Raw genomic sequence first — 14,266 nt, forward strand, 5'->3', positions numbered from 1 at the left:
TCATAAATATTTCCAGATAATCAAGCCACTCATTTATCTAATCGATAACGAATATAAATATGTCTATGTTTCCAGAGAAAGTGATTTCAAAAAATTGATTTTTCGGGCTTTCATTTCTTTGGTTCGTAAAAAATGATGAGTCAATAGAAAGCACTTTCCGATCTACCGAAATTTTGATGTATAAATTCGGGAAAGTAAATTCCTCAACTTTTCAAAATTATCTTTTTGATTTTATGAATATAATATTTTTATATTTTATATTATATTATAAAATTTCTTTTTTTTCGTTTCCCTCGGCCAGTTGTCGACCCTCAATGACGGCCCATGACCAGCCATTGGTGCAACCTGACGAGGCTTGAGCTTATCGGCAATCTCGAGCCTCACCGGACGAAGCTTAGCCTCGAGCTCATCGAATTTGCCCTTGAGGTCTAGCCTCGCTCGCCTTCGGCCGTCAAGGCAGCGAACTCGAGTTCGCTCGTGGCGGTCATTGGCCATTCGTGGTGGAGGAGTCGCGGCGTTGGAAGAAGAGGAATTGTAGTGGAGAAGGAACGTGAAGGAAAAAGAAAGAAAAAAAATATATTTTAATTTTAATTTTTTTTTATTGATATAAAGTTATGAGATTGAATCAATTTCCAAATAGAATCCAAATACCATAAAATATTTTCGGCCACACATCACCAAACAAAGGAAAGCTAACCATTTTCTTGAAAAAAAATTCCCGAAAAGTATTTTTCATTTGTATATAATTCTGACCAAACAAACGCATCCTAAAACGTTATACTATTCGCACGTTGTGATTGTTTAGATGGACTGGTGATGATACTTTTTAATAATAAAGTACTTAATTTAAGATAATTAATGTTTTAAAAAAAATAATTTGCAAAATCCACTTCGTTAATTTCATGTTTATATCAAATAGACCCATGCCATTTTTTTCACCGTAAAATATGACACGTCTCAATTTATCGAGCCAACAGAAATAATCTCGAGAGAGCTTATAGATCAAAAGTACTAGATAATTTTGTTGATATATCCACTTACTTCAATACCAAATTTCTTTTGAAAGTTTAGCGAGGAACGGCTTTTTTTTTGGTTGGAAGGAAACTTTTCATTTCACTTGAACTAGATGTATATAACTTTAGCACAGAAATGCAAACCCCACAACACAAGTAAATCTAAAAAACAAATCAACTTGATACGCTTTATAGAGACTTGCTCATTTTACAAAGATAAAGACAGATCTATCGTGGCAAAACACAATTGGCAACCGATTGCTGAGATTTCCCTCTCCAGCTACGGCTTTGCGTGCCTAGGTTCGGCGTCCCAACAATGAATAAAAAGAGGTTTAGATTTATCGATTCATTATTCACATTCTTTCTTTTATCTCAATATGCTAAAACTTTAACTAATGAATAAAAAGAGATTGCCCTCAACTTTAGAATAACCGTACTAAAGAATTGAACAATAACAACGAGCCAAAAAAAAAAGAAGAAGACAAAGTTCTTCTAAGAAATGGAAAGAGAGTCAGAATGAAAGGAAAAGTAGGTTTAAATTTTAGGAAATAATTAAAACAAAAAAGGTTAGTGCAATTTCTCAGATTATATACTCTATTTATAATATATATTCATATTTTTCGAGAATTTTTCACGTAAAGTTTGAAATGATCGGGCAAGGTAGTTCTCTACTTATCTATTGATAAAGGAGAGTTGAAATCGACACACCTAAAGTTCGGAGATTCTATTATTTTGTTACTTCCATCTTCTTTTGATTTTCGCATTCTCCTTCTACCTTGTTATTCCTTTTTTTTTTTTTTTTGTTTATGTGTGAATAGAATAAGACCCCTTCACAAATTAGCAACATAGAATGCGATGAAGTGTAATTTTTATTTTTTTTTGCATGTAGACCGCAATATTATTGGGAAAATCTAGATTAACTATAAATTATGGTATGCACAAAAAAATAGATATGAAGCAAGAGCATTTAACATGCTAAGTTTTACCGTTAGCAAAATATAAGTAGCACAATAACGGAGAAGGCCTTCAAAATGACAAAGTCTCGAAGAGGCATAGAGACAAAAAAAAAAAAGGGGAGTAGAAGTGCAATCTAGTTAATTATTTTTTGATTGGCAACACAGAATGCATCCTAACATATATAACATAAATGGGTGATATTGTAAAACACCAGACGGGGAATGTACAATTTACATCATAATTATTCTCGTTAACGCGAGCCTTCGTTACGGTGCAAGTGGGGTTAGAGCCAAAATTGTCTTACGATGGGCACAAGTCGAAACAACTGGATGATGAATCAAGATTTCACAAGGCTAGACAGGATCGAAACTCGTGAACAGAGAACTTCAAACGACTTAGAAATAAGTCCTATGATGATTGGTCTGCCGTCGCGATGAGTTTACTTCACAAAGTACAAGTTGCTGAATCATGATTACACATGTGCTTGTGGCCTTTATTTTTGGGACTCGAGGGGTGCTTGATGGGACTTGAAGTAGCCGAACATCTGTCCCCGTGCCTTGGGTTACAAAAAAATTGTCTCAAAGAGCGATTTTCTTTTTTGATATCTTGATCTTGTTTTGTTTAAAGATTAAAATCTTATTCGTATGATGTAAAATCAGACGGTTGAAGTGAAAAATATATTAAGTGCGGCATCTACCTATAGAGTATTTTATCGGGAAAGCCGTCACATGTTATAATCGTGTCGTGTCGAGAAGTGTCATAATTTGTGTGGTTGGCAACAAGTGTCTTAAGGCAACCTAAGGTTTAACACCTTACAAGAGTTTCATTTTTTCACCCATTTCTTCAAGAGCTTAGAGGGCCCCACTGACCAGCCCCCTCCCGGACAGCGATCAGCCAAATCACGACCGTCGGATGCGATCACAACCCTTCTCTGACCTCGAAAAGTAAAACCCTCCTTGAACCCTCAAACGACGAAGTGAAATCAGCAGTCTCTTCCTCTCTCGCTCCCTCGCTCGCTACCACCGAAAGCGTCGCAGCTCCAGAAGCCGAGCGGAAGAGGAAGCGGAGAGGAAGAGAAGGGGTCGGCAATGGCTGGTGCGGTACCTCCCGAAGCGGCGAAGGCTGCGGCCACAGAGAAGGCGGCTCCCGAGAAAGTGGACTACTTGAACCTCCCGTGCCCTATTCCGTACGAGGAAATCCACCGAGAAGCTATGAGTGAGTTCGGTTTCAGATCGTGCGACGAATCACTAGCTCCAATCGTTCTTTTTCCAATTCGTGATTCCGTGGTAGTTCGAGTCCCACTGTTGAGGTTCCAGCAAGCAATGAGTGTCGATAGCTGTGTTGTTGTGGGATGTTCTGTTGGGAATGGGTCTGGCGTGATCTGTCTAGGTTTTTAGCAGTAGTGGGTAGGGAATAGAGATTGGATTAGTTGATGGGTCTCGTATTCAAGCTTGTGTTGAGAAATGGTAAACGTCGTTCATTTTGGACTGCTGCACTGTGGTCATTTGCTTATTTTCGCGGACAGGGTCGTAGTTGTTGGGGGTTTGAAGCATCCAGTGTTCCAAGACTAAATATAAAGTATCCAACGGCATTTCATAGTAAAGATAGATGTAGATATATTTGGGCTATTGGGCAGTCGGGCACGAGATCGAGAAAATTGAGAGGTGCAAGGGAAAGTGGCCTTTTTTTTTTTGACTTTCGAGGTGTTTGATTATGTTATTGGATACAAGACCTTGGTAAGCTGCAGATGCATTTCTGAAGAAGAGTTCATTTCCTGTGCATGTTCTTGATTTTATTTTTAGATTGCTTGTGAGGTAACTGTTGGACTTAGACCAGTGGTGAAAGACATGCAGGATAGAAAGCTATACTGCTCTCTTCAGCTGCATGGGTTCCAAAGAGTAACAGAATTTATCCCTCTTTTCCAAGTTACTGTCTCTGCAGCGCAACCCTGCTCCTCACCCACATCGCAATTTCTGTAGTGGCTTGCCTATGCTCCAAAAACTGCTCAAAAGCCAATATAATCTCTTTTTGGAGAGTGGAGATTTCTCATTTTTGACTCACATCGAAAGATGAATTCAATAATGTCAACTCTTCCTCATGCATTCGACCAAATGATTCTTGTGAATTGGAGATTTTGCAATTCAAGAACGAATAAGGAGTAGGTTGGCGATGGTTTCTGACAACATGTTGCATGGAGAAATAATCACATTTACTAAATGTGATAGACCGCCAACAACAAGATTCGGTTGGATTTGAGACCTAGGTTCTTTGGCTTCTGTTTAATTTGTTTAATGGTCCTGGATCAACTTGGCATATAGGAATTTCATTTAGGAAGAACAAGCAATTCTGTCTAATTCAGTTCTTAATCTATCCAGAACATGATGTTTACAGGTAATGGAAAATTTTACAGATGATGGTGCCTACTTATTGCGTCTTTAAGAAAGTTCTGGCAATATCCTCTTGTACATTGACTACTGAATATCTTATTTTATTTATACAGTGTCTCTGAAGCCGGACCTTTTTGAGGGGTTTAGGTTTGATTTTACCAAAGGACTTAATCCACAATTTGCTCTGAGTCACAGGTAGATTTGGCTTGGTTGCTTAATATACTTGGTTTGGTTCTATATTTACTTGAGCATTTTACTTGTGCCTATGCTTATTTGAACTTGTCATTATCCATCAGTGTGTCTATGGGAGCTGCTGAAATTCCTTCTCAATCTTCTGAGACTATCAAAATCCCCACTGCCCAGTACGAGTTTGGTGTTAATTTTATGGACCCAAAGGTACGGTCATTCTCTGTTGGATTTCTGAAATGATGGTATTAATTCTGCGGTGTTAGTAGCTGTTGTTACCACTACTATCTCTCCTAATATTTGTTTGAAGGGAGTCACACTGTTTTTAATCTTAATACAGTTGATGCTATTTGGGAGGCTTTTGACGGATGGTAGATTAAATGCTAGAGTAAAGTGGGATTTGACCGACAATTTTTCTTTCAAGGCTAATGGGCTGGTACACATTTACTAGATCATCTCTCCCTTTTTTGTCTTCCTATTTGGGTTTGAAGACTGTTTCTTATGTTGTGAATGATTAACCTATAGCTTTTTTCTCAGCTTACCGGCGAGCCACATATGTCACATGGCATGTTCAATTTTGATTACAAGGTCAAGTTTGTTATTTTTTTTAATCATCTATTTCCTCCTTGCGCAGCGTCATAGTTGAAGATGCGCCTTTTCTGTTTCTGTAGGTTGTAGATATGCTCTCCCACTAGTGTTATCTATATTAGAGTTTAAGATAGCATTATCTTTTGCAAGAAACAGTGAGAGGTGCACCTTAGAGATCCCTTGCATCATAGAACTCAGAAATGGATACTTTGGGGCGGTTTACATGTGAACTTGAGCCTTCATCTGATGGACTGATGGCTGTTGGGAATTCTTCAACGGTTGTGTTGCTGCTTTTATGCTATTGATTTCCTGCTTAGCTTCTTTTCTTTTACTTTTATAGGGAAGTGATTACAGAGCCCAGTTTCAAGCGGGAAGTGGTGCCTTATTTGGAGCAAACTATATTCAGGTACGTGATAAATCTATTCATGCTGTGACTTTAATATCTCTTTTGCATGGTCAAGAATGTGAGAAAACTGAATCCATTTGTCAAGAATGTCTGTGGAACTTATTAGTGAAAATGGAAGCTCTTCAATATTTATTTATTTTTCCTTTGATTGATGGAAGCTTTTCATGATGTACGAGTTCGCATCTTAACGCATTAAGTTGTCAAGGAATCGGCTGTTTATGTACGTGTGAAGAAGCATTTGCAAAAAAGGGCTATTTGAGGGGGTTGTTTACTCACGAACAATGATTTTGATAATATAAAAGGTCAATGAGATCCATAATAACGCAAGCATTTGCAAAAATCTCAAGATTGTAAAGTATAGACTATCTCTAAATAGAAATGAGGATCTCTAATCTATTCGTGTGTCAAATTTTGTGTCATAAGTGTGCACAGACAATCTTTCCTTTCCACTGCTCAATTAGTTACAGTTCTGACCTCTCGTGATTTCAAGAAAAGTTTAGTCCTTGGATGTCAAGAATATTGAGTTCGTGTTGCCTCATTTACTAGATACGTTGTCAAGGATTTCCCTGTACAAGTTTCTTCTTTGCATTCCATAGAGGAGCCAAAAGTTTATTTCAGTGTCATGAATTCGTCAAATTTTGGTTTCTTTTTCTTTGGTTAACAGCTATAGATCTGATAACTCGGGGCAGCAGAATGCTATTACCTCTCCTGTGGAGATTCTCTTACCTTCCATGGTGTAGCTTTCATTGGCTCCTTTCACTCATCTTTTCTTGCAGAGTGTGACACCTCATCTTTCTTTGGGTGGTGAAGTATTTTGGGCTGGACAGCATCGAAAGTCTGGTATTGGATATGCTGCTCGATTCAACACGGATAAAATGGTGCGGCACCTTGGCTCTTGCCCTTTTTTGGTCAATCAGATTAAAGTTTGCTCTTTACTTACCGAATTCCATTATCAGCATTTTGCCCTTTGGAACACTACAAAACATATATGGATCTCAGCGATCTCTGTTTCCAATGATCATATTACCATTTTGCTGTCTCGTGTACATCTTTGGATGTGTTATGCTATTGCCATCGTGGTGAATGGTGATTCTTTGTTAGCACTCTGGTTATACAATATGATGCTTAACATAAATGTTGGACTGTTGGATTGAATTCTCAACTATCAATCACTTATGTACAATGTATTTAGCATGATCGTCACATGACGGAGGGTGTAGAGAAGATATATGGTTCTGTCTGGCTTTTGGAGAAGGTTCTTCTGTCTAAGCTGATTTGTTGAAAAACGATTTTCTTGTGCACGTAAGTGTGCATTCTTTAAAGATAAGAGGCGCAATTATAGTGCCCAGGTCTATGAGGTGAAGGTTTTCATTCCGTTCTTAAGACCTTTTTCATGCCTATTATATTCTAGCCCTTCGTAGTTAGAATCAAGGGCCTTCTTGAATTACTAGAAGATAGGAGCTATTGCATTTCTTATCCATTTCCTTACTGCGAGGTTGACTTTGTAAACGCTTCTCTTTATATGACTTGTATCCTCTGTCACGGTGTGTTTTTGTCTATATAGAATATAGATTACACTGTTCTTGATATTTTTCTACCTGGTTTTCCTCATTGTTGGAGTTGCTTTTGACGACAAATTTCCTCGAGCATCTGTTTAGTGATTTTCAAAAGCTTAACAAAAAGGCAAGCAGATTGATAGGTGCAGTTTACATTTTTCGTAGTGTGGTTTATAATCTTTCACAGAGACACATGCATTGTAACTCGCATCACTTATGGATGTACTTTTCCTGTCTGGATGTACTTTGTGATTTTCTCATGGTCATTGTCATCGTTGCTAATACATACAGGTCGCTACAGGACAAGTTGCTAGCACTGGAATGGTCGCATTGAGTTATGTTCAAAAGGTGTCTGAAAAGGTGAAGTAGCTAGGCTTTCCATACCATTCTTTGCCTAAATTAGTGTTATTGAGGGTTTTCTTATGATTTTTTTACTTCTCAATCAGGTTTCTTTGGCAACAGACTTCATGTACAACTACATGTCAAGGGATGTAACTGCAAGTGTGGGTTATGATTACCTCCTTAGACAGGTAGACCTTACACATGAAAATCTTTTTGTTCTTTTTTCATTGCATAAGATATGACTGGAGCCATCAACTTTCCTTAGTTACATTCAACTTGAGTTTTGAGTGGGTTGTATTTAATTTTTGGGTAGTAATGGATTATTGCCTTATTAGCCAATCTTATTTCTACTCTGTAGCTTGTGCACAACCAACTACTATGTTTACACAGGTTAGTGTAGCTTGTCTATGACCACAAGAATTGAAAAATTGTCGCCACTAATTTCTTATGTTCATTATACGCGATTTTTATTTTCCAAAGGCCCTTAAGTTCCATCTTACACTGTTACTGTGCCTTTGTAGCCAGCAGCAATGCTGCCATTGCTAGCACCGACATTGCCACTTCACATTTTGTACTACTACTGCCACTTTTAACGGTGCTGCTGCCACGATCTGCTCTAGCGACCTCTACATTTGCAATTCCATTTCTTTGAAATAGTGTTAAAAAAAAATTCATGCAAACTTAGTGGAATTACAAATGGCACCAGAAATGTGAATTTGGTAAAGTTCAGTGCAGTGGTACTGAATTTCTTAATTATAATTTAAGAAAATGTCAGTCCTATAGAATTGCAAACCCATGCAATTAAGCGCCTTTAAATATCTCCATTTGTCACTAGAGCATGTTTGTTGGTCTTGTTTTGTTGATTGGATTATCGTCACTTGATCTCGCTTTATTTATGATGATAGATCACGAAAGATATCATTGTTAATTCGGTGTCAATGAGTTGGCACTGTTATTGTTTTACTTTATCATGCACTTTGTTGTAGTTTAATTTCATATCCCATGAGAATCTCTATTGGGAGGTGTCCTGGGAATGCTTCCCTTCCTTAACCATCTTTTGGCTGTTGCAGTCTCGGCTAAGAGGGAAGATTGATTCTAATGGTTGTGTTGCTGCGTTTCTGGAAGAGCGATTGAATATGGGTCTCAACTTCATACTGTCCGCAGAGGTAAGTAGCATGAGTTTGGTAGACAATTTTCCATGTCCGTCTTGAGCCCTATAACGAATATGGAACATGTTGTCTACATATATGCAGTTGGATCATAAGAAGAAGGACTACAAATTTGGTTTTGGCTTGACAGTGGGACAGTAAAATTTGATGCATGGAGCTGTTGATGAATTCTCTCTTCCCTTATTTCTGCTGCAAACTGCAAGTTTGTGGGTCGATTTTCCTCTCGATTACCGGAGAGCTTTTGTTGTACAATCCTCGAGTAAAATGGTTTAGCTAAATTTAGCAGCTCAAACATTATTCAAATGGCTCGGAGCCGTTAATTCTTTTTGCTCTTTTTTTTTCTTGGAATCATAGCTATCTTTTCTTGGAAGCTAGGTATGTTTTGTGCAAATTAACGACTTGCTACGACTTTTAATTCTGATCTTTCTTAGCGAAGCGAGATCTTTTTAGAGGATTTATACTGCGGATTAATGGTTGGACTTACCTTTGAATCTTTACCGTATTGACCTAACAAATGGTCGGGAGACTTGATGGTTGATCTAATGGATTGTGTCAATTACAAAATTGACATTTGTATTTTTCCCTTAGCGAGATCCGGTCCGGAGGAGTGGGCACTGCGCACCATTTCTCGAACAGCTTGATTGAACCCGATTGACTTAGGGAGTAGATTTTTTTTGGTCGAAACCTTAGGGAGTAGATTAAGCGCAGGCTTTTATCAGGCAATAGGATATCTAAGCCAAGACCGCCTAGGATGGGATCTATTCCTACCAAAGTTCTCATGTTTGGAAGAGAAAATGATATGGATTGAGCATTGGACTGCCCAGGATATGAGATTATTGGGTTATTTACTTGATCTTCATTTTCTAATCTCTTTTGATTTGCAGTGGTGCTATAGTTGTCCTTCACAAAATTCATCACTATTATTATCGTTTGGTCGGGTCGGGTTCATAGCCACGCTGGATGTTCCTAATTTGATCTTGATGGTTCTTCATTTTGTCATGGATCCAATCAATGTAGCCTGTTGAATTTGTTATGAAATGCTAATTTTTTTTTGGAGTTTATTAATGTGTTTATAGTAGCTTTGATCATTTTATTGATTCATAATAAACATAATTATTGGCAATTTGGAAAAAGTAATTTTTTTTGAATTTGTCGGAAGATAATGACTTTTCTAATAATTATAATAGTTATTATTTGTTTGTTGCAAGAGATTACCTAATAATCGACATTATAATAAATTGGGTATCCGACGATGCGGGGGGCGAAAAAGGGTGCGGGGAGGAGAGATGAGGAAGAAGAGAGACGAGAGAGGCGCCGTTGACGAAGTGGATGAGCTCCTGCGAGCGGCTCAGGATGACGTCCTCTTGAAGCTCTCTCTCAACTCTCACATCGCCCGCTCCTCCTCCGACGATGTCGACCCCGATCTCACCCGTCGGTTCCACGCCCTCAAATCTCGTCCCTCCGCCCCCGCTGCGCCGTCGCACCCGCAGCCGCCCCCTAGGCCACCGGCTTCGGCTTCGGCTTCTTCTTCTCCATCTCCTCGTCAGGTCGATGCCGAGCTGAAGGCCGTTCTGGGCGATGATCTGTCTGCTAGATTCGCTGCCCTCAGAGGATCGCTGTATTCTTCATCTCCGTCTCCGTCCTCGTCCTCGTCTGCCGATGCGGCTGTGACTGTCGGCCCTAGTGCGGCAGCTGACGGTCGCGATCGGCTTGATACTGGTGAATTGAAGGGCCGCGGAGAGGATGATCTGAAGGAGGAAGATGAAGTGGAGAAGCTCATTCAGTGGGCGATAGACGCCGCTCGTCTCGATCCTTCTCCGCCTTCGGATGATGACGATGGTCCCAACGACGACGACGACGACGACGACGACCACAGCGATGACGAGAGCGAGCAGAAGAACAAGCAGAAGAGCAAATAGCGTGTAATCTCCTTATACTCCTCGTTATACTTCCATGGCTTCACTTGTATACTCTCCCTGCACGCTTGTATAGAAGATGCCCTCCATTTCTAAATCTAGGGTAATATAGTGCGACAAGCATATTTTTCCCGGATTTCACATTGATTGTCGCTAGGTGTAGTTAATCCAGGACTTGAGCAATTTAGACTCGTGAGGGGTGGAGTAAGAATAGAATAAAGAATGTTCTGTGTCTATCTGGAAGCGGTTCAACAAGATATGCATCGAATTATGGATGAGATGATAGGCATGGAGAATAATTTTTATCCAGATTTATCTGAGATTCCCAGTGCATTTGGTGCAAGGTTGGCGATTCTGGACGGAAGCCATCTCGAGAAGCATCTGTGTATTGAATTTGTCAATGTTCCTGGATTGTTCAATTTAGGCACTATAGATATCTGCCTGAAATTGGCAGTAAGGGAACAAAAAGATTGGATTTTAGCGAGTTGTTCCATACGTTAGAAATAACAAGATTGACTTTTTCCTTGAAAAGGAAAGTTGAACTTTGCTTTGATATCAATTGTTGGTTTGTGAAAGCTCGTATGTGAAATACAACAAAGAATGAAATGAATTAAAAGGAGGCCAACAAACACACAAGATAGAAAGGTGTTTAGTATATAAGAGTGTGCTTTGCAATGCACAATGAGGCTTGCAAAAAGCTTAGCTCTCTCTATTTTGAACACCTTTCTCTCTATGTATCCTACTCTACAAACAAAAGTTTTCTCGGGTATTTATAGAAACCGTCCACAACAGATCTTGCCGACTTGAAGAGGAAAACTTCAATCTGAATTCAACAAGTTCAAGTTGCAAGATGCGGGGCCCTTATTCTTCGATAAAACTTCTGCATTGCAAGCAGTTTGAAAAGTCAAAAAATGATGAAGTAAATTTCAGGTTCTATATCTAGAACCCTTTAATTACATCGACATATACCACCGCCTTGATGTGAGTAAGAGGAAAGTTCAACTTTTCCTTTTCAACTAAAAAAATCAATTTTATTATTCTAACAGCCGCCCTTAAAATTGATTTTAGAGATTTATAACACTAAGCATCGTCTTTAATTTCTCAATGGCTTCCTCGATGAGGAAGTTTACGTGGAGCACCCACGGGGCTATGAGAAGAAAGGGCATGAAAATTAAATTTACGAGTTGAAGAAAGCATTGTATGGGCTAAACAGGCAACTCAAGCTTGGTATACGAGGGATTGATACATGCTTGTTGAAGCATGGTTTTCAGAAGTGCCCATATGAGGATGCACTGTTCAAATACTAACTATGATCTTATAGTGATATGCCTTTATGTTCATGACTTGATTTTTAGAGATATTGTGAAAAGATGTTTGCTAAGTTAGGGAGGTTATGACTAGCCAATTTGAGATGACTGATTTGGGATTCATGTCATATTTTCTAGGCCTTGAAGTGAAGCAAACAAATGACACATATTTGTTTCACAACAAAAATATGCTAATGCTATTTTGAAGCGATTCAATATGAAATTTCCCAAATCTATTTGAACTTTGGTAGCTAAACAGTTGGAGCTAAAGAAAAAAGAGATGAGCTAATAAATCCCACTTATGTTAGAAGTATTGTTGGCAACTTAAGTTATAGTGGCTTCGACTAGGCCGGATATTACTTATGGTGTGGGAATTATTAGTCGGTTCATTGAGAAACTATGCCAATCACATTTGCAGGCAGCAAAAAAATTCTAGAAGACGTCGGTGGAAGGCGTGATCATGGAATTTTATATTCTTACACTAACAATTTCAGTTTAGTGGTGTATACAAACAGCGATTGGGCCTGCGATACTGAAATTCGAAAGAGTACTTCCGGATATGCGTTCTTTCTTGGATCATGAGTAATTTCTTGGTCTTAAAAAAAAAAAAAAAGTTATTGCACTATTGACAGCTGAAGCATAATACATAGTAGTAACTTCAAGGGCATGTCAAGGGATATGGCTTCGTAGGATGTTTTGTGAATTGATGGATGAATAGAAAGGTCTTACTAAATTGATGTATGATAACAAGTCAACAATTGCATAATTTGCATTAGACAAGAATCTTGTTTTTCATGGGAGAAGCAAACACATTGATATCAAGTATCATTATATTCTTGAGCTGGTAAAAAATGGTGAGATCGAGGTTGATTTTTGTAGGTCCGTAGATCAGATTGTAGATATTCGAGAAATTGAAGACAATGCTTGGTGTTATGGATTTACAAAATCAATTTTAAGGTAGGTTGTTAGAAATAATAAAATTAATTTTTCTGTTGAAAATGAAATGTTGAACTTTGCTCTTACACAAATTACGGTGGTGGTATGTGCGGTGCAATTAAAGGAGTCTACGTACAAAACTTGAATTTTCCTTCGTCATTTTTTCACTTTTCAAACTTGTCTTATCTTTAAGACCCTTAAGATAATGCATGAAGCAATGTAGAAGTTTTGTTAAAGAATAAGGGACTCATGCTTTGCAACTTGAGCTTATTGAATTCCGATTGAAATTTTTCTGTTCAAGTTAGCAAGATCTCTTGAGAGTGGTGAACTTATTCTATAAATATCTAAGATAGTTTTTGTTTGTAGAGTAGTATATATAACGAGAGGCAGTGTTGAGATAGAGAGAGTTAAGCTTGTCGCAAAAAGTTTCATTGTGCTTTGTGAAGCACGCCATTATATACTAAACACTTTTCTATCTTGTGTGTTGTGCTTATTGGTCTCCTTTCATTCATCTCCTTCTTTGTTGTGTTTCACATAGGAGCTTTTGCAAACCAACACCGTAGCGCTTTGGTGACATGGAAACGGGATGGAGTATGTTTGGCTATACTGCTAATTTTTGCTTGAGTCATTCATTTTTGCTTAGATGATGTTGGAACAGAGGCAACTGCAATGCAGACTGGTCATGTTTGTTTTGTATGTTGTCAACTCTTTTCTTGGTGTGTTGTAGCCTCAATCGTTCTGCTTGTTGACACTGGTTTTCTCTTCCGATGTTCAATCTGCCTTTTGATACTTGCTGCTAACCGAAAATGAATCTGTTGTTGAGAAGTGCCGATTCGATCATGTTGGTAAGGATAATCCCATTAGAGCACATAGTTGTGCAGTTCTTGAGCTTCAAGGTGTTCTCTTCTGGTTTCTCTTTTGCAGCCTGTGTAGCCGGCCCTCACAAGGAATTTTCTTGGGTGATCAGCGAATTGCGTTTTACCACAATCCCAGTTGTTATTGAAGTCGATTTAGAAATTACTTGGAGTATGGAGACAGAATAATGTACATTCGCGCGACATAGGAAATGCTATACAATTGATGAGGAGACACTTCATATAGCCCCAACCTTTGGCTATTACCCTGCCGAATCTTCTTTTCAGTATTGTGGTAGCATCTGGATGCGCGAATGTCCTGCGCCAGAGGCGAGCCGATCAGATTATCCACAACTTCTGGTGCGATGCCAGGCAGCTATGAGCAGTGGAAAGATACTGTTGTTGGATGAGTGATTCTACTACTATTCGTTTTTATTTAAATCCTACTACTATTCACAGGATGTCTTTACTCAAAACTTTCTCATTCTCTGAGGGCAACTTAAAATAACTTCATACATCGTACTTTCGGACCTAGAAAAGCAAGATAGGATAGACCAAAAAAAAGAAAACCTGGTGCGCAAATGCCGTACCGAACTTTGTACTATCAAATTTTTCGGGGGACTTCTTTTGAAGGTTCAGGCTTTTCTTA

The 14,266-nt window shown here is 38.7% G+C and overlaps 2 protein-coding genes across 7 annotated transcripts; both read left to right on the forward strand.

The window, feature by feature from the left end:
• The first annotated feature begins 2,942 nt into the window (after window positions 1-2,942).
• LOC115735492 (mitochondrial import receptor subunit TOM40-1) lies at window positions 2,943-9,017 on the forward strand. The gene is made up of 11 exons (XM_030666748.2): window positions 2,943-3,185; window positions 4,471-4,552; window positions 4,654-4,753; window positions 4,884-4,979; window positions 5,081-5,131; window positions 5,472-5,537; window positions 6,314-6,415; window positions 7,385-7,453; window positions 7,540-7,623; window positions 8,506-8,601; window positions 8,689-9,017. The coding sequence occupies exons 1-11, from the start codon at window positions 3,059-3,061 to the stop codon at window positions 8,743-8,745; spliced, it is 930 nt and encodes a 309-aa protein (XP_030522608.1). The 5' UTR covers window positions 2,943-3,058; the 3' UTR covers window positions 8,746-9,017.
• Window positions 9,018-9,859: 842 nt separating this feature from the next.
• LOC115735495 (nucleolin) lies at window positions 9,860-13,978 on the forward strand. Of its 6 annotated transcripts, XR_004014789.2 has the most exons (3): window positions 9,860-10,526; window positions 13,305-13,354; window positions 13,688-13,866. XR_004014789.2 is itself a non-coding variant. In XM_030666755.2 (2 exons), exon 1 carries the CDS (start codon window positions 9,891-9,893, stop codon window positions 10,521-10,523), a length of 633 nt encoding a protein of 210 aa, XP_030522615.1. In that variant the 5' UTR covers window positions 9,860-9,890; the 3' UTR covers window positions 10,524-10,526; window positions 13,917-13,978. The 6 variants fall into 6 exon arrangements, 4 of the variants coding, with proteins under 4 accessions (XP_030522615.1, XP_030522613.1, XP_030522612.1 ...); XR_007199491.1 differs by lacking the exons at window positions 13,305-13,354; window positions 13,688-13,866 and adding an exon at window positions 10,647-10,840 and having other exon boundaries at window positions 9,860-10,592; XM_030666755.2 differs by lacking the exons at window positions 13,305-13,354; window positions 13,688-13,866 and adding an exon at window positions 13,917-13,978.
• Window positions 13,979-14,266: the final 288 nt, after the last annotated feature.

The sequence above is a fragment of the Rhodamnia argentea genome, chromosome 8 (genome assembly GCF_020921035.1).
Source record: "Rhodamnia argentea isolate NSW1041297 chromosome 8, ASM2092103v1, whole genome shotgun sequence".
NCBI classification, from domain to species: domain Eukaryota; kingdom Viridiplantae; phylum Streptophyta; class Magnoliopsida; order Myrtales; family Myrtaceae; genus Rhodamnia; species Rhodamnia argentea.

Bases quoted from the DNA above. Each gene is read 5' to 3' on its own strand.
- LOC115735492 (XM_030666748.2), top strand. From the start codon at position 3,059: ATGGCTGGTGCGGTACCTCCCGAAGCGGCGAAGGCTGCGGCCACAGAG. The intron at 4,754-4,883 runs GTACGGTCATTC...ATCTTAATACAG, and splicing joins TTAATTTTATGGACCCAAAG to TTGATGCTATTTGGGAGGCT. The intron at 7,624-8,505 runs GTAGACCTTACA...TGGCTGTTGCAG, and splicing joins ATGATTACCTCCTTAGACAG to TCTCGGCTAAGAGGGAAGAT.
- LOC115735495 (XM_030666755.2), top strand. From the start codon at position 9,891: ATGAGGAAGAAGAGAGACGAGAGAGGCGCCGTTGACGAAGTGGATGAG.